General features: G+C 41.9%; 2 protein-coding genes across 3 annotated transcripts in view; one reads left to right on the top strand and one right to left on the bottom strand.

Annotated features, from left to right (window-relative positions):
* NCAPD2 (non-SMC condensin I complex subunit D2) overlaps window positions 1–3,284 on the bottom strand; it is a 28,337-nt gene extending 25,053 nt beyond the window's left edge. For both annotated transcript variants that reach the window (XR_003791190.1, XM_029206154.1), the window contains exons 1-2: window positions 2,551–3,284; window positions 1,636–1,785 (exon numbers count right to left, since the gene is read on the bottom strand). Coding sequence is in view for 1 of the 2 variants with exons in the window: in XM_029206154.1 (XP_029061987.1) it covers window positions 1,636–1,762 (127 nt within the window). In the remaining variant the exon portion in view is untranslated. The remainder of the gene's footprint in view (window positions 1–1,635; window positions 1,786–2,550) is intronic.
* A 188-nt stretch (window positions 3,285–3,472) lies between these two features.
* Window positions 3,473–4,660, top strand: MRPL51 (mitochondrial ribosomal protein L51). The gene is made up of 3 exons (XM_029206155.1): window positions 3,473–3,726; window positions 3,811–3,921; window positions 4,349–4,660. The coding sequence occupies exons 1-3, from the start codon at window positions 3,618–3,620 to the stop codon at window positions 4,543–4,545; spliced, it is 417 nt and encodes a 138-aa protein (XP_029061988.1). The 5' UTR covers window positions 3,473–3,617; the 3' UTR covers window positions 4,546–4,660.
* Window positions 4,661–19,310: the final 14,650 nt, after the last annotated feature.

The raw sequence follows: 19,310 nt of genomic DNA, 5'->3' as shown, positions 1-19,310 counted from the left end.
TGAAAGCCTTGAGAGAAAGAACTTTGTCACCTTGGCTGCTTTATTTACTGTTGTATCCCCAGTGCCTAGAACACTGCCTGGCACATAGCATAACACCAGTAAATACTTGAACAAATTAAATGACCTGATCTTGTGTATTTATAGTAGAACTTGTATTTAGGGTTCTAAATACCAAAAGCAATGCAATTGTTATAAAAAGAACTCTTTTTTTTTTTTTTTGCGGTATGCGGGCCTCTCACTGCTGTGGCCTCTCCCGTCGCGGAGCACAGGCTCCGGACGCACAGGCCCAGCGGCCACGGCTCACGGGCCCAGCCACTCCGTGGCACGTGGGATCCTCCCGGACCAGGGCACGAACCCACGTCCCCTGCATCGGCAGGCGGACTCCCAACCACTGCGCCACCAGGGAAGCCCTAAAAAGGACTCTTAAAAGGAACGAGCACTCATGTAACAAAGTGACGCATAATAACAACTGAAGAACAGTTTGCTAGAGTGTGCAGCTTGTGCCATTGGTGATGCACAGATCCACACAATATGGAGAGAATGGTCTCCCTGTGGACACCCATCAGTCAACTCCACACTCTGTTCTCTTCCTTGCTTACCAAATGGTGATATGTTCGGGTTTAGGGAAGCCTAGGTAATGATCTTGATCAATTTAGCCAATCTGGATAATTCCATTTCCCTTACCAGTAGTTAGGGAAATAGGCACCTCATCCAATTCTGGCTAAGTCTGTTATAAGACTTCTGGTAGTTTTAAAACAAGAAAGAAGAAAAAGCACAAGATAGAAAAATCCCTTCTTCTACTTCTGCACATCAGAGCAAGGAGCTGTCATCTGGCAACAATGATGGGAAGGCCAAGAAGAAACAAGCTGAAATTATATTATCAAAGTGCTTGATAATTAATGAACCTTACCTGTTGTAGGAGATAACAAACAAAGTAGGTTATTATCCAGATGAGGAAACCAAGGCACAGAGAGAATCAGTAACTGTCCAAGGTCAGAGTAGTGGAGCCAGGATTCAAATCCGGGCAGCCTGGCTCCACAGCCTTAATCTCTACTCTCTATAACTCTCCAAAGCAATCTAACTGACACAAGACACTTCCAAGAAGTACAGTGACATTATGGATGGGGTCTTGTTGATAATGCATGAATTGTTCTCGGTCATCTCTAGGTTTCAATGGGCAACTGCACTGTACATATATTGTACAGTGTTGCAATTGTGCACATATGCTTTTTTCCATTATTGCACTCTTGGAAATGTGATCTAGACTCTAAAAAAGTATTACCTGAAACAGGTCAGGTCAAGTCCCAGACATTCTAGGAGCTATCTTCTCCTACAACTCTTAAAACCACCAGTACTTTATTTTGGCATATGGTAAGAAGTCAAGATCTAAAATAAAATTCTCCCCAAAGACTAACCATACACACCAAGACTGTTTATTGAATAACCTAGAGAAGGTGGTCAATGGATATACTCTTCGTGTAATGCAACGCTAGGGAGAAAACAGTAAGGAATAGGAAAGACATGTTCCGTGCCCCCATGGGGCTTGGGGGTGTAATGGAACAGACAGACACAATATAATCACATGTGGGTGGTTGTTTTGAAGTGCTAGGCACAGTGGCAGCTATGGAGTCTTACCTTTAAGGTGCGATGGAAGATGTCTGATGGACAGTACCTCTTGCACGACATACTGATTCACCCCTCCACTTTTCAACAACTCCTCTGGGGATAAGGGCAGATGGAACTCATACAGTTGGGGAGACATCTTTCCCCCAGTGGCTCACAGGGCTAGAAGCCAAACAGCAAACAAATCACGGTCTATATCTAAGGGTCATCTTTTTAATCTGGTTCTATCATTCCCCTCCTCCAATACATAACACTTTTTAGTCTTACATCAAGCTAATAACATTATCTTAGAGCGTGTGAGATTAAGCCTGGACTAGAATCTAATTCTAGTTGTGACTCTGACACTTGGCCATGTCACTTAACCCCCTGGGCCCCATCTGTCAAGCAGGATTACTGATCTCTGATTACTTTACAAAATTTCTCAGGATCAAATGAGTCAAGGGGTATTAAAGTATTTAAAGAACTGTAAAGTGGCATATCGATGCGTTAAGTTAGCATTGTTATTTCTGTTTTTATAGGCAAAACTTCTTAAGTATATAGACACTGTGTCCTCTGAGGTCAGAACGGTGACCCAGTATGGGCTAATGGACTTCCTGTCTCCAGAATGAGAGAACGTGAACATTTACTATTTGTTTACTCTGTGCCAGGTTCTGTTCGGCTATTTGAACGTCCTATCTGATCTAAGTCTCCAAATGCCAAACTCATGAAGTGCATAGTAATATAGCTCAATTTACAGATGAGGAAACTGAGACTAAGAAAGGTTAAGCGATTTGCCCAAATTCCACTGCGGATCTGTGAGACTTACTGTTTCTACCACGTCGTACCACAAGGACACACCCACTAGACCTCCCAGCCCAATACCGCGTCCTACAGCCCGGTGGCCGATTTTCCCGGCCTCTCCTTCCCCGCTCCCCTTCAACACCGCACCTTACAAGAGCACTTCGCCAGCCGTTCCTCCAACTCGGGATGTAGGGCTGAAACGAAGGAAAAACCAAGGAGGGTACAAGACGCGCCAATCTGCGACGCGGCACTCCCGTGGGTAGAGAGACCGACCAATACCCGCCAGGCGGACGCAAAACCCCGCCTCCGAGCCGGGCGCCGCGCGGGCAAAGCCACAAAAGTTCAGTTCAAATCTCAACGGCCTCAAGGGAGCCAATCGCGACGCTAGCTGCAGACACCGGCCAATCAGAGCGCGGGAGCCGGAAGGCCCGAGGAGGGCGGGGCCTAGATTCCGGCTCCCCCCCACCCCCCCACGCCGTAGTCTCGCGGCCGCCTCCTTCCCCACAGGGTCCTCTTTTTTTTCGCGGTCAGTGGAGAGGAAGCTCTGGCGATGCCTGCCGGAGATGCCGCGTTTGTAGCTGGGCAGTGGCCGTGCCCCTGTGACCGTGACCCACTCCATCACCCACAAGACAGGAGTCAAGTTCAGGCCGGCAGTTAGAAGGCTTAGGCTCTAGTCCAGGTTCCGCCATGTCCTCAGCCTTATGACGTCCAGCAGGTTACTTCACTCCCTCAGCCTCAGATTTCCTCCCCTGTCGAATAGGGGGAATAAAAACAGCTACAGCGCAAAACTGCTGTGGGGCACAGAGAAAGGAAGCTCTGGGTTCCAGGTTCTGGACCTTCCTCTCCCTCAGTTGAGGGACGCCCACGGAAACAGGAAAGGGTGAATTTGTTTGACCTTCAGCTTTGGGGGGCCCTAGGCAACGAGACGACTCCCTCAGCTCTTCCGGAGCTCCAAACCTTCCGGCGGGCAGACCGGAAGCGCCTCGGCTGGGCGGGGCGTCAAAGACCTGCTACGGAACCTGGAGGGCGGGGCTCGTGGCTGGGGAAGGCGGGGCCAGGCTGGGTCTCACCCGGAGCTGTCTGCGTAAAGCCCAAGATGGCTGCGTGCACGTAGTATCGTTGTGAGCCAGGCGGGGACGGTTCTTGTTCTCTCCTTGAAGGCCACGTCTGGCCCTCCCTCCTGTGCTTGTGAGGTGGGCTGTTGTAGGGGAGAGATGAGAGCAATGGCAGGGAGCCTCTCTTGGCTGGCAGGCAGCCTCTCTTGGGTGGCAGGCAGGAGCCTATGGGGCCAGGTGCCGCTGGCCTGCAGAAGCTTCTCTCTGGGTAAGTGGCTGATGCAGAAGGACGCCCCGAGAACTACTTCTCAGTAAGCGGCTCAGATTCATTCCTTTTCTTCCCCATCCCTAGGTGTTCCCAGATTGTTCCATGTGAGGGTCACCCTCCCGCCCCGCAAAGTGGTTGATCGTTGGAACGAGAAGAGGGCCATGTTCGGGGTATATGACAACATCGGGATCCTGGGTAAGACTCGACTCGGTAGTGCAGAATTTCAGAGCGGCAGTTATGCCGTAATGATTATCTTTTTTCACCTGTGTAGAAATGGTACCTTCTTCAACAGTAAGAACAAACACGTGGCTATTTACGTTGTGTTCGGCACTGTTCTGTGTGCCCCGCATGCATTAACACATTTAATCCTCATAACCTTTTCACTTTGCAGGTGAGGAATCTGAGGCACAGGGAGGTTAAGTAGTTTTTCCAAAGCTAGTAAATGGCAGGTCCAGAATTTGAACCCCAAGCAGTCTTGCTCCAGAGCCTGTGCTCTTGTTACCCTAGCGTAATGTGTTTTGTCTCTAGGTGCTGCTAGGGAGATGCAACCGTGTTGAAGGCTTAGCTGGTGGAGGCTGGGTTCTCTCCTCTTGGAACTAATACCTTCTTTCACATTACACAGGAAACTTTGAAAAGCACCCCAAAGAACTGATCAAGGGCCCCATATGGCTTCGAGGCTGGAAGGGGAATGAATTGCAGCGTTGTATCCGAAAGAAGAGAATGGTTGGAAATCGGATGTTCATTGATGACCTGCACAACCTGAACAAACGCATCAGCTATCTCTACAAATGCTTTAACCGACGTGGAAAGTACCGGTAGAAGAGAATGCTTGGAACTGTGGAAGAGGTGTATCTATCACCCAAGAGAAAGGGAAAGTACTTTTCCTTATGAGGAAAGGGATTTGTATGCTCTCAGGAATAAAATGGGACTTCTTTGAAATCTGTTCTCCACATCTTTATTTTCCTCTAGATGCTACTTTTACTCATTCATGCGACTAGGAAGTGGAACTCATCCCTAAGTCTTATAGTCTTAGGTTTGGACTTCACCACTTGCCCTTTGCAGTCTAGCCATACCTATGGCGTTTAAAAACTAAAAAATTATTGTTGGCATCTGTTGATGTTTGGCCCTTCATGTATTGAAAGTGGTAATTTTAAACTGCCCCACAGTGCCATCATGTTAAATGTATTTTTTAAAACCCTTCCGCACTGAAATGAAGTATAATAGAAAAACGGAATTACACTTCTGCACTAATCTTGTCAAAAAATATTTATTGAGTACCTTTTCTGAGCTGAGAACTGTAGGAAAGCCAAAATGTAATATATCCTCCCCCCAAGCTTTTCTAGTTATGTGTATAAAGTTATAGTCTCACATGTACACTTTAATATGAGGCATTAAGTACCATATGAGTGGTTTGCTTGAGTGGTTCCTAAGCCTGATTGATCATCAGAATCTCTCGGTAGTTTAACAATTTAAAAAGTCTAGTCCCTGCCCCCAAAGATTTGTGATCTGTAGAGCTGAGCTGAGTCTTGTGGATCTATGTGGGTGGGTTTTTTTTTTTTTAATAATTTTTAAAAAATGTATCCATCTGTATAGGACATATGGACATCCATATAGGATATGTAGACATTTCAAATTAAGAGTAATCAGGGACTTCCCTGGTGGCGCAGTGGTTAAGAATCCACCTGCCAATACAGGGGACATGGGTTCGAGCCCTGGTCTGGGAGGATCCCACATGCTGTGGAGCAGCTAAGCCCGTGCACCACAGCTACTGAGCCTGCGCTTTAGAGCCCGCGGACCACAACTACTGAAGCCCGCGTGCCTAGAGCCTGTGCTCCGCAACAAGAGAAGCCACCACAATGAGAAGCCTGCACACTGCAACAAAGAGTAGCCCCCACTTGCCATAACTAGAGAAAGCCTGCGCGGCAACAAAGACTGAACACAGAGTAATGAGATGAAAAGTTTTCTCACAGCTTGCTTTTTGTGCTCCTTGAGGCAACCACTCTTATGAGATTCTTCTTAATCTTTCTGGATATATACTGTGCATGTACAAGCTTATATTATCTATCTATCTGTCTTCTTTATAAAAAAAAGTAGGATTCCATGCACACTAAGTTACATTTTCACTTAATGTAACTTAGGTATGGTTTTATATCTTCATGTTATATACCATAATGATTTAACCGTTCCATTTTGATAGACATTTAGATTGTTTCCAGGCTTTTGCTTTTGCTTTTTCAAAGTATGACTCCTCTAATTTTAAGTAGTTCTAATTTTAAAAGCCAGGTGATTTTAATTAGCTGTGTTTGGAAACCACTGATGTGGGTGATAAATAACCTAGATAAGAGAATGTGTTTGGCCTAATCAGAAGAGGCTTCATAGAAGAGGTTGGATTTCAGTAAGCAGAGAAAGAAGTAGAACATTTCAAGTGGGGAAGAGAAGAGTGATCCGTGGTGCATGGTGAGGGAATACAGAATGTGTTGGGAGATGGCTGGGTAGGTCTAGCTATAATGACACTGTCTGCTTTTTCATCTTTTAATAATTTGTTTGGCCATAAATCAAGTTAAATAAGTTTGACATTACTCAACTGAGAGGAGAAAAATGTTGCTACAATTTTAGAATTGTGTATTGATTAGAGTTAAATTCAGTGTCTCCAGAGCCTAGTCTATGTAAGGCTCTCAATAAATATTTGCAGAGTGAAGTAGGGAAAGTATTTGAGGGGCTTCCCTGGTGGTCTAGTGGTTAAGACTCTGCGGTCCCAATGCAAGGGGCACAGATTCGATCCCCGGTTGGGGAACTGAGATCCCGCATGCCACAAGGCATGGCAAAAAAAAAAAGGGCAAAAGGAAAGTATTTGACATATTGCTTTTAAATAAATCTTTTATGTGGGTTAAAAGTGCTATTTCTGTTTCTTGGGAGGGTTTTTTAGGTTGATTATGAGTCTCTAGTATAGTGTAGACTGTTGATTAAAAACATGTCCTTTGGAGTCAGACAGGTCTGGGTTTAAACTCAAGCTATACCACTCTATTTGACCCTAGGCAAAGTAGGTAATTTCTGAGCCTTAGTTTTTTTTAGCCTGTCAATTAAGAACAATACAATACTTTCCTCATAGGGTTATGTGAAGAATAAATGAAATTATGCATGTAAAACAGTACAGAGTTTGGCAATGTAAATGGTAATGACACTCCTCTGGAGTGTGTGTAGTTGCCAAGAATTAGAAAAACCTGAAGAAATGAATGGAAATAGGTGTTTTAAATTAACTTTTCAATAAAAGTATTGCAAACTAAAGAAAGTGAATTAGTTATAGATATAAACTGAGATTTGAAGGTAAAGGAATTAGGGTGATTAGGTCTCTTATTTGATCCAAATCCTTTAAAAGTATCAGTTTCGATTATCTATTGTTACATAATACTCCATCCCCAAACTTAGTGACTGAAAACAACAAATTATGAACTCATATTCTCTGGGTTATCTGGGCTCAGCAGGGCGGTTATGCTCCATTTGGTGTTGGCGGGGGTCAACCATGTGGTTGCATTCAGCTGGGAGCTTGGTTGAAGCAAGAATGTCCAAGATGTCTTCACTCACATGTCTGGTGCCTCAGTTGGAGTGACTGAGATCTTTTTCCACGTGATTTCGTTATTCAGTAGTCTAGCTAACCTAAACTTCTTTACATGGAGGCTTGACTCCAGAGGGCAAAAATGGAAGTTGCAAGGTTTGATAGACATAGGCCAAGGAGTGACATGTTGTCACTTGTGCTGCATTCTACCAGTCAAAGTAAGTCACAGGCCAGCGCAGATTCAAGGCTATGTGGAAATGTACTCCATTTTTGGATCAGAGAATGTGCATGCAATTACAGGGATGTGAGGAAGTGTCCACAGACATATTTGTAGGCAATCTACCTCAGTAACATTTTGTGTCTTTGTTGGGACTTTATCTTTTGGAAGACTCAATAGAAGTGAAGCTAATTAAGTACGTGTTAGATTAACTGAAAAGTAGATTTTGGAGAAGTGGATTGATGGGTATACATGACCATACATTATGATCCTGGGTCTCATGTAAATGTATATATGAGAGTGTCAGGACTCAAAGGGAGTGAATTTTTAAAGGGATGGCTGGAAAGGAGCTGGATATGAGAATGGAGAGGTTGGTGTGAAGTATGAGTGGCTCTGGGATACTTTACATGATTTGGTGGGACTGGAGAAGAGAAAATCAAATATTTGAGATTCTGCTAAGTGCAAGGTGCCCCAAAGAATATGAGTACATGTTTTAGTAGGATGTGTGGTTCTTGGTAAAGAGGAAAATGATCATTTAATTCAACGAGCATTGAATCTTCCTGCTGTGAAGATTTATAAGATCATGTTTTCAAGGACAGAACAATCTTGGTTTTGGTGTGAAACAGTGTGTAATATTTTTATTCAATAAACACTGAACCATTATGTGCAGTGTTATTTGGAGGGACATAAATCACTAAGCCAGGGTTGGTTCCTGACTCTCAGTAGCTTTCAATCTACTTAAGAGATACAATATGTAAACAATATAAATTTGGATATGATAATTGCATAGGAAAATTAGTTCTTTTTTGGCTGGGGGGAGATCAGAAAAGTTATTTGTTGAAGACATGACATTTGAACTAAATCTTGGAAAATTTCAGCTGATGGAAATGGGAAATCCTTGTTAAATATGGACAGTAATATCTATAGGGAGGAGCTTTGAAGAATATGAAATAATTCAGAATGTGAAATAATTCAGAATATGAAATAATTCAAATAATTCAGGTGGGAATTACACAAGTCCGTAGGACTAGTTAGTGATCATTAACACACAGTAGGCTTTCTCTGATAGTAGGAAATAAGTTTGGATAGGAAATCTAGTGCCAAATAACTAGGAGTCTTGAATGCCAGCCAGGATGAAGAGCTTAAATTTATTTTTTCCCCTGCAGACGAGTGCTGTTCAATCCTGGCAACATGTTAGAATTCTTGTCAGAGCTTGAAACCCAGCGGAACCCCATGGGGCCTTCCTGGGGACTGACACTCCACCACCACTTGTGTCCCCTGCCTCTTGATTGTAGAACATTTTTAGCCTCCTAGGCCTTCCCCAAGTTCCAAAGAGCAAATTTAATCGGAGGAGTGAGAAAATGCAGAAACAAAGGGAAACAGTCAAGCAACACAAAATAAATAGCCTTAAAACAAAATCAAGGACCTTTAGTTCCTCTCTGAGGGTTATAAATAATATCCTGAGCCGTATCCTTGAGCTGTTTTGCAGATACTAAACCCCCACCAGGTGTAAGAAGTTAACTACATGCTGACCACAGGCACATAGACCCCAGACTGGCTGGAACCAAAAGTTGATGATTGAGATTCCTGAAACATCACCCTGTTACCTCACCACCAACCAATCAGAAGGAAGTATATGAGCTGATCATGCACTCTGTGACTCCCTCACACCGTCCTTAAAAACCCTTCCCTAAAAGCCATTGGGGAGTTTGGGGAGTTCTGGCCTTTTGAGCTTAAGCTACCCATTCTTCTTGCTTGGCCTTGCAATAAATGTTTTACTTTCCTTCACCACAACCTGGTGTCAGTAGATTGGCTTTGCTGTGTATTGGGCAAGTGGACCCAAATCCAGGTTTCATAACAAAAAAAAAAAAAAAAAGAGAAAAAAAAAGATTAGAACCCATACCAATGAAATCAACCTGAGCTGGTGTCCCAAGCATTCATATTTTTAAAAGCTCCGTAAGGGATTCTAAATCAGGGTCAAATACCACAGCTTTGGAAAAGTGGAAGAAGACAAGGGAATACTTTTCAAGGTCCATTTACTTTGAGATGTCTGAGCCTCTGAACTCATATTTTTGCTTTTCGATCTTGCTTGGTTTTATGTATCTCTTTGTCCATCTTCCCCACTGACTAGGCCTCATTCCCATTGAGGGCAGGAACTGTCTTGCACATGTCTGTTCACTGTAGTAGTCTAATATCTGGTCTCTTTGTGTACTGGCTCTTAATAGGCCCTTGGTAAATATCTGTAGAAGTAATCCATTCAACAGCCATTTACTGAAGGTCACCAGTAGGTTCCAGGGATACAAAGAAAAAAAGATACAACTCCTACATTTAAAGAATTCCACGTAATGCAGGAGGTAGACAAAGAAGCATACTTATAAGGGGAGGGGGGAGGGAGAGGGATGGACTGGGAGTTTGGGGTTAGTAGGTACAAACTATTACATTTAGAATGGATAAACAACAAGGTCCTACTGTATAGCACAGGGAGCTATTTTCAATCTCCTGGGATAAACCACAATGGAAAAGAATATAAAAAAAGGATGTGTATATGTGTATAACTGAATCACTTTGCTGTACAGCAGAAATCAACACAACATTGTAAATCAACTACACTTCAATTAAAAAAATAGCAAAGAGGGCTTCCCTGGTGGCACAGTGGTTGAGAGTCCGCCTGCCGATGCAGGGGACACGGGTTCGTGCCCCGGTCCGGGAAGATCCCACATGCCGCGGAGCGGCTGGGCCCGTGAGCCATGGCTGCTGGGCCTGCGCGTCCGGAGCCTGTACTCCACAACGGGGGAGGCCACAACAGTGAGAGACCCATGTACCGCAAAAAAAAAAAGAAAAAAAAAGAAACATAATTATAAAATATATCATGGCATTTAAAGCTTGTTAATTACCTACTGTGTAGGTTCAGAGAGGGGGGACGCTTATCCTGGGGGAGCAGGAGTGCGGGCAGGGAAGGCTTTCTGGAGGAGGCCATTACTGAGATATCTTAAGGAGCGGAGGCTAGCAGGCTTTCCAGGCAGATGAAACAGAAACAAAGGTCCAGAGGTGAGAAACAGCAGGGTGTGTATGGGAAAGCTGTAAATGGTATTTGTTGGTGCGTGATAAAGAGGGCAGGAGATGGAGGCAAGAGTCAGATCACAAAGACGACTCTAAAGAACCATTAAGACTGAACCTTTAGTAAAAGGATGCAGACACTCTGGAAAACTGTTCGGCAGTTCCACAAAAAGTTACATAGAGAGTTACCATATGACCCAGCAATTCCACTCCTAGGTATACATATACCCAAGAGAACTGAAAACATATTCACACAAAAATTTGTGCACAAATGCTCATAGCAGCATTATTCCGAATAGCCAAAAAGAAGAAACAACCCGAATGTCCATCAGCTGATGAACGGATAAACAAAGTGTGGGCTATTCATACAATGGAACATTACTCAGCCATAAAATAGAATGAGGTACTGCTACAACATGGAGGAACCTTGAAAACACTATGGCAGAGGAGAGAAGCCAGTCATAAAGGCTACGTATTGTATGATTCCGCTTATAGGAAATGTCCAGAATAGGCAAATTCACAGAGACAGAAAGTAGATTAGTTGTTGCTAGGGGATGGGGTAAGGGGTGAGGGATGGGAGATGACTACTAACAGGTACAGGGTTTCTTTTGGGGTTGATGTAAATGTTCTGGAATTAGTGGTAATGATTGCACAACCTTGTGAATATACTAAAAATCACAGGTATATACTAAATGAGTGGATTCATATGGTGCATGAATTTTATCTCACTTAAAAAATGGGTTGGGAGACTTGAAGATTTATTTCTAAATTAAGCTTTATTTTTAAAAAATCAAAGTAATACATGCATATAGTTAATCAAAAACAAGGGAAAGTTATATGACAAAAAGAGCAATCCCCTGCCTAACCCCAGTCTACCCTCCAAACTAGCTTCCCAGAATGAAAGACTTTCACTTCTTTGAACTATTCTAGTATTTGTCATCATAATTTGAAATAATATGCCCTCCTGCTCTTCATGGTTTATCAGCTTTAGACATCTATTAGCTTCCTGTTATGAAGGGTGAAGGTTTAGTTCTCTGTGATGATCTTAGTTGATATAGAAAAGAGAATTTAAGTAATTCAGCTCCAATTTATAATTAAAAAATAAAACCCTAGGAACAGAGGGAAATTTCCTTAATTTGGTAAAGGTGACATACTAGAGATCAACAAGATATTTAATGGGTATATATTCCCTTAAGATCAGCAACAAGGCAAGAATGCCCACTATTACTGTTGCACTTTAACTTAGTACTGAAGGTACTAGTCAGTGTTATAAAAACAAAGAAGGAAAGAAAGGGGGGAAGGAAGGAAGGGAGGGAGGGAGAAAGGAAGGAAGGAGGGAAGGAATTAAATGGATGCGAGGATTGGAAGGAAAGAGCAAACTGATCATTTACAAATTATATGAATTTCATCTTTAAAAATTCATGCTGAGTGAAAAAACAGAATGAGATTTAAAACATGATATCATTTATGTAAATTAAAAATACATGCAGGACTTCCCTGGTGGTACAGTGGTTAAGACTCCGTGCTCCCAATGCAGGGGGCCTGGGTTCGATCCCTGTTCAGGGAACTAGGTTCCACATGCACGCCACAACTAAGAGTTTGCATGCCACAACTAAGGAGCCCGCATGCCACAACTAAGAAGCTCATGGGCCACAAGTAAGGAGCCCGCCTGCTGCAACTAAGACTGAGTACAACCAAATAAATATAATTTTAAAAAAAATCAATCCATTTGGGGCTTCCCTGGTGGCGCAGTGGTTGATAATCTGCCTGCCAGTGCAGGGGACATGGGTTCGAGCCCTGGTCTGGGAAGATCCCACATGCCGCAGAGCAACTGCGTGAGCCACAACTACTGAGCCTGCGCGTCTGGAGCCTGTGCATCTGGAGCCTGTGCTCCGCAGCAAGAGAGGCCACAACAGTGAGAGGCCCACGCACCGCGATGAAGAGTGGCCCCCACTCGCCGCAACTAGAGAAAGCCCTCGCACAGAAACGAAGACCCAACACAGCCAAAAATAATAAATAATTAATTAATTAATTAAAAAAATCAATCCATTAAAAATAAGTAAATAAATAAAAATAAAAACACACGTGCAGGAGACAATACACATTTTGCAAAAACACAAAATTATAAATATCAAACAATTTATAATGTTGTCTATGGCTGGGGAGGGCAATAAGGAAAAACGGAATTATAAAGTGAAATGAAATCTTTCTATGCATAAGTGGAGATCGTGTGTCATGAATTGATGAGTAGCAGTTAACTCCACCTTCTGTACCTGAGGTCCTCCAGAAAAACAATGTTCTATTTTTGTCTTCAGGGTGATTCATGCTTTAAGAAACACTCATATTTGTTTACTCCTGTTGGTTTCTTAAACTTATCAGTATTCATAACAAGTCAGACACTTTAGCACACTTGCAAGTCCCTTTTGGTATTTTCATCACATGTATGTGTAATATCTATGTATGATATTTGTTGTTTGTTTTGGGAATATAACACATGTGCTGGTTCAAGATAGCTGTGTTAGTTTTCTGGGGCTGCCGTAAGTACCGTAAGTTGGGTAGCATAAACAACAGAAATGTATGAACTCACGGTTCTGAAGGTTAGAAGTCTGAGACTAGGCATCACCAGGGCTGTCAGGCAGAATTTGTTCCATGCCTCTCTCCTAGCCTCTGGTGGTTTGCTGGCTATCTTTGGTGTTCCCTGGCTTACAGACATATCAGCCCAATCTCTGCCTTGATGTTAACAAGGCGTTCTCCCTGTGTGTGTGTCTCTCCAAATTTTCCCATTTTATAAGGACACCAGTCATACTGGAGTAGGGGCCCACCCTACAACAATATGACCTCATCTCAACTAATTACATCTGCAACGAACCTGTGTCCAAATAAGGTCACATTCTGAGGTCTGAGTGTTAGGACTTAAACATAAAAACTTTTGGAGGATGCAACTGAACACATAACTAGAGCCTTCAGTCTCCCCAAGGTATTCTTATGCCTTTGTCTTTGTTAATTCTTGAGATTCATGATTCCCTATAGCTTCCATGGATTCTTCACATGTGATTTTGGAAGAGGGAGCTGGTGGCCCTTACTAGTTACTTTAGGAAGCTGGAAGTTAGGAAGCTGGATTTACACTCCCCAATGTCCTCCTTTCTTATAGCCCCTATCCCTCGCGCCTCTTCATGATAGTTCTATCAGCATTTTGGCTTAAATCAGTAGACAGTGTTTACATTATTAGGACTATTAAATATTGTTTACTACTGAGCCAAATGGTGTACTGTGGTATAACTTATGTTTCTTATATTTAAAAAAACCTCTTGGTATCTTTATTGAGATACAATCCACATACAATTCACCCAATTCAATGGCTTTTAATATATTTGCAGAGTTATGCATCCAATACCACAATCAACTTTAGAACATTTTTAACATTACCCCAAAATGAACCCCCGCCCCTTAGCTGCCACCATCAGTTCCCCCTTCCTCCCAGTTCTAGGCAACCACTAAGCCACTTTCTGTCCCTGTAGATTCTTGCCTGTTTTGGATATTTCATCTAAACAGAATCATACAACATGTGATCCTTTGTGCCTGGCTTCTTTGTCTTAGTGTAGGTACAAGATTTCCCCATGTTGTAGCAAGTATTAGCACTCCACTTCTCTTAGTGCTGAATAGTATTCCATTGTATGGCTTCCACGCTATATTTATCCATTTATCAGTTGGTGGACATTTGGGCTCTTTCTACTTTTTGGCGATTCTGAATGATGCTGCGATGAACATTCGTGTATTAGGTTCTGTGTGGGCATTTTCATTTCTCTTGGTTAAATACCTAGGAGTGGAATTGCTGGGTCACATGGTAACTCTGTGTTTAACTGTTCGAAAAACTACAGGCTCTTTTCCAAATTGGCTGCATCATGTGGCATTTCCACGAGCAGTGTATGAAGGTTTAATTTCTCCAACATTTGGTTTAATCCTCATCAACATTTGGTACTACCTGTCTTTTTGATTATAGCCATCCTAGTGGTCATAAAGTAGTATCTCATTGTGGCTTTGATTTGTACTTCCTTGATGGTTAATGATGTGGAGCATCTTTTCTTGTGCTTTTTGGCCATTTGTGTATCTTCTTTTGAGAAGTGTCAGTTTAGACCCTTTGCCCATTTTCAAATTGGGTTATTCATTTTTTTTATTACTGAGTTGGAAGGGTTCTTTGTATATTCTAGATACCAGTACTGTATCAGATATAAATATTTTCATTTGCAAATATTTTCTCCCATTCTGTGGGCTGTCCTTTCACCATTTGTTTATTTAAATATTTTATTTATTTGTTTGTTTATTTATTTACGTTGTGCTGGGTCTTAGTTGCTGCACTTGGGGATCTTCTTTGTGGCATGTGGGATCTTTGTTGTGGCATGTGGGATGTTTTAGTTGCGGCATGCATGCAGGGTCTAGTTCCCTGACCAAGGATCGAACCCAGGTCCCCTGCATTGGGAGCACTGCGTCTTAACCACTGGACCACCAGGGAAGTCCCCCAGCACCATTTATTGAAAAGACTATTCCTTCCCCCATTAAATGGTCTTGACACTCTTTTTTTAAAAAATTAATTAATTTATTTATTCATTACTTTTGGCTGCGTTGGGTCTTCGTTGCTGTGCGCGGGCTTTCTCTAGTTGCGGTGAGCGGGGTCTACTCTTCATTGTGGTGCGCGGGCTTCTCGTTGCAGTGGCTTCTCTTGTTACGGAGCATGGGCTCTAGGTGCGCGGCCTTCAGTACTTGTGGCATGCGGGCTTGGTAGTTGTGGTTCGCGGGCCCTAGAGCGCAGGCTCAGTAGTTGTGGTGCATGGGCTTAGTTGCTCCGCGGCATGTGGGATCTTCCCAGACCAGGGCTCAAACCCCTGTCCCCTGCGCTGGCAGGCGGATTCTTAACCACTGCGCCACCAGGGAAGTCCCGTCTTGACACTCTTGTTGAAAATCAATTAACGTAAAGGTGAGATAATTTCTAGTTCTTATTCAACTTTTTGTTTTCCCCTAAGTTTATAATTACCTCTTTTTCAAAATATAATTTTCTATGTATCTAGCTCTAATTTTTTCCGCACGTCACATCAGACTTGTAAAGTACTTGTTCATATTCTTTTTCAAATATTTAAACATGTCAGATGCTTTACAGGTTTTTTTCCCCCCTCTGGAGACTGTCCTGCAGTTTCCTCCTTCTCCTACTTCAGTCAGGACAGGTTGTTTCTGGGTCTGTGGTGTAGCTTTCATTCCAAAGATTTCCTTCACCAGTTTTGTGTGTGGATCCAGCATTCCATTCCCTAGCTCTGCTGCCTTTCTCTTTCCTGCTTACCAGAGCACATCTTATAGTAGCCTACTTGGAAAGAGAAGTAAAAATGTTCACTCCTTGCATATCTGAAAAATGTCTATATTTATCTTATATTGGTACGTATTGGTCTTATATTCGTTTGGCTGGTATAGAATTCTAGGGTAATGATCATGTTTCTTCAGAATTTTAAAGGCACTGTCACATCATCTATCTTTTAATACTGTATTGAGTTGCCATTCTCATTCCTGTTCCTTTCTCTCTCTCTCTCTCTCTTTTTTGGGGGGGCCACGTCATGTGGCACGCAGGATCTTAGTTCCTGACCAGGGATCCACCAGGGAAGTCCCTTTCTCTCTTTTTGAAATCTTTTTGGATCTTCTCTTTTCCCCTAATATTCTGAGATTTTACAAAGATGTGTCTTGACGTGATTCTTTTTCTTTCACTATGCTAGGCACATAGTGTACTATGTAATCCAGAAAGACTTGTTCAGTTCAGACATTTTTTCTTGTATTTCTTTTGTAATCTTTCTCTCTCATACCTTTCTCTTTTTAGAACTCCTATTAATCAGATATTGAACTATTTGGCTTGATTTTCTAATTTTCTTACTTCCTATTTCCATCTTTGCTGGCTCGTGCTCCTGGTTCTTTGCTCCTTATTTGTTTCCCATTTTTGACCAAAATCTATTTTTCTTGGAACTGTATCTGTGGAAATTCCCCAAGGCCTAGATTGAAGATCAGCTCATCCAGAGATGATCTGCATTGTTTCGGCTGGTGCTTGGTGGCACTGTCAACCTGGAACCATTTTAAATTCTTGCTATTTTGTTTTTCAGACCAACAAGGAATTCAGGCAGAAAAGTCACAGCTTTGATTATAAATTATCTGCATATATTTAAAAGAAAAAAGAAAAGATCTCTAGTAGGCACTTAGATTCCAGATGAGCAAATTTTCTATGCAGTCCCCTAGGGGCAGTTCAGGTGTTAGCATATTTTAAATCCACTCTTACATGAGGATATAGTCTTCTGGGGTTCTGGTGTTATAGTGGGGGCCTTCTATTAGATTTCCAACCCTATGCAGGCCCTGGGTTCTGTCTCCTATGCCACAGTGGCACCCTATGAGGTCACCATGCCTAAATTCAACTTTTAAGCAAACGCCCTCAAGGCAAAACAAGCTTCAGTGCTCAATTTACCTCTCCAGGTACCAGCTTTCACTTAGTTTTTTGGTCCTTAAATAGTCTATTTTCTTGCCAGTTTACACAAATGCATTTTTAAAATGATCTATTAGGCAAAGGACCTAGAATAGCTAAACCCATTTTGAAAAAGAACAATAAAGTGGGAAAAATAATTCTACCTTATATTAAGGTTTACCATAGCTACAGTAATTAAGATAGCATGTTATTGGCAGAAGGACAGACACATAGGTCATGGATCTGAATAGCAAACCCAGAAACAGACCTGCACAAATATGCCCAACTTATTTTTGACAAAAATGCAAAACAATTCAATGGAGGAAGGATTGCTTTTTCAACAAACAGTCCTGGAGCAATTGAACATCCATTGACAAAAAAAAAGGAACCCCGACCTAAACTTCACACCTCATACAACAATTAACTCAAAATGGATTATGGACTTACATATGAAACAAAACTGTACAACTCTTAGAAAATAAAATAGGAGAAAATTATGAGACTCTAGGGCTAGGCAAAGTGTGACACCAAAAGTGATGCATTAAAGGACAAGTTGATAAACTGGATCTTAAAATTAAGAACGTTTGCTCTACAAAAGATTCAGTTAAGAGGATGAAAAGACAAAAGACAGACTGGGAGAAACCGCTTATCTGACAAAGTACTTTATCTAGAATATTTAAGGAATTCTTAAAACTCAAAGGTAAAAGAAATGAACAAGCCAATTAGAAAATGGGCAAAAGACATGAACAGATCTTTCACCAAAGAGGATATATAGATGGCAAATAAACACATTAAAATATGTTCAACATCATTAGCCGTCAGGGAAAAACAAAAATTAAAACCACAATGATATATCACTAAATAACTATCAGGATGATTAAAATTTTTTTTAAAAAAGTGACAACAACAAATGCTGGTGAGGATGTGGAAAAACTGGATTCCTCATACGTTGCTGGCGGGAATCTAAAATGGTGCCATCATTCTGGAAAACAGTTCGGCAATTTCTTATAAAACTAAATACGCAAAATTACCTTATTACCCGGTAGTTGAACTCTTGGGCATTTATTCTAGAGAAATGAAAATTTATGTTCATGCAGAACTGTACATAAATGTTCATGGCAGCTTTAATTTGTAATAAGCCCAAACTGGAATCAGCCCAAATGTCTTTTAAGCAGGTAAATGGTTAAACAAATTGTGGTATATCCGTACCACGGAAATAATACTCAGCAATGAAAATTATTTATACACACAACTTGAATGGATCTCGAGGATATTAAAAAAAAGCGCCAATCTTAGAAGGTTATAGACTGTCTGAGTCCATTTATATAACAGTCTTGAAATAAAGGTATAGAGATGGAGAACAAATTAGCAGTTGCCAAGGGTGCGGGATCGGGCTGGGTGTGGCTATACAGGGATAGCACAAGGGAGCCTTGCAGTAATGTAATAGTTCTGTATCCTGATTGTGGTGGTGGTTACAGGAATCTACACACACATTGCATAAAACTACACACACACACACACGCGCGTGCGCGCGTGCGCGCGCGCGCACACGCGCACACACAAATGCATGTAAAAGAGGCAACATCTGAATAAGCTCTGTGGATTGTACCAATGTCAATTTCCTGGTTTTAATATTGTACTGTAGCTAAACAAGATGTTACCATTGGGGGAAACTGGGTGAAGGGGTACCATTGGGGGAAACTGGGTGAAGGGGTACAGGGGAACCGCTCTGTACTTTTTTTTTTTGCCACCTCATGTGAATCTGGTGGGCATATTTAGCCATTCATGCTGCCTGAAACAATTCCTTCCATTCTGTTTGTCTTTGAGGGTTTATAATTTGTTTTCAGTATTTACCAATTTTCATTTTGATGTAGTTTCAGAAGGGGCATGGGATAAACACATATGATCAATACATTGTGTTTCTAATTGTTTAAAGGTTTTAAGCAGGGTTGTAACATTTGGGTAGACCACCCTGGTGGTTTCTTAGAGGATGGTTATAAATGAGGGCAAGATGAAACAGAAAGATATTATATTTCATTAATTTTAAGAGGCACTTGGCACTTTTTTTTTTCATTTTAACATCTAAATTGGGATGTTTGACTATAACTATTAGCCAGAACAGTCATACTGTATTTGTCATACTGGCTCATAAGAATCAAACTTTGCCAAATGGGTGTCTGAGGCTTGGAAGAAAATTCCAGAGACAGAAAAGGAGCATTCCTTTAAGAAATGCTGCATCACCAAAGCCCCTGATGGCATGCACAGAGGACTAC

Source organism: Monodon monoceros, unplaced genomic scaffold (assembly GCF_005190385.1).
Source record: "Monodon monoceros isolate NGI ecotype Baffin Bay Population unplaced genomic scaffold, NGI_Narwhal_1 Super_Scaffold_6, whole genome shotgun sequence".
Classification (NCBI taxonomy): Eukaryota; Metazoa; Chordata; class Mammalia; order Artiodactyla; family Monodontidae; genus Monodon; species Monodon monoceros.
The sequence above is the reverse complement of the archived record's forward strand: the minus strand, read 5'-3'. Positions and strand labels throughout refer to the sequence as shown.

Excerpts from the sequence above, each read along its gene's own strand:
- MRPL51 (XM_029206155.1), top strand. The coding sequence starts at position 3,618 with ATGAGAGCAATGGCAGGGAGCCTCTCTTGGCTGGCAGGCAGCCTCTCT. Across the intron at positions 3,727-3,810 it reads CTGCAGAAGCTTCTCTCTGG|GTGTTCCCAGATTGTTCCAT; the intron begins GTAAGTGGCTGA and ends CCCCATCCCTAG. Across the intron at positions 3,922-4,348 it reads TGACAACATCGGGATCCTGG|GAAACTTTGAAAAGCACCCC; the intron begins GTAAGACTCGAC and ends CACATTACACAG.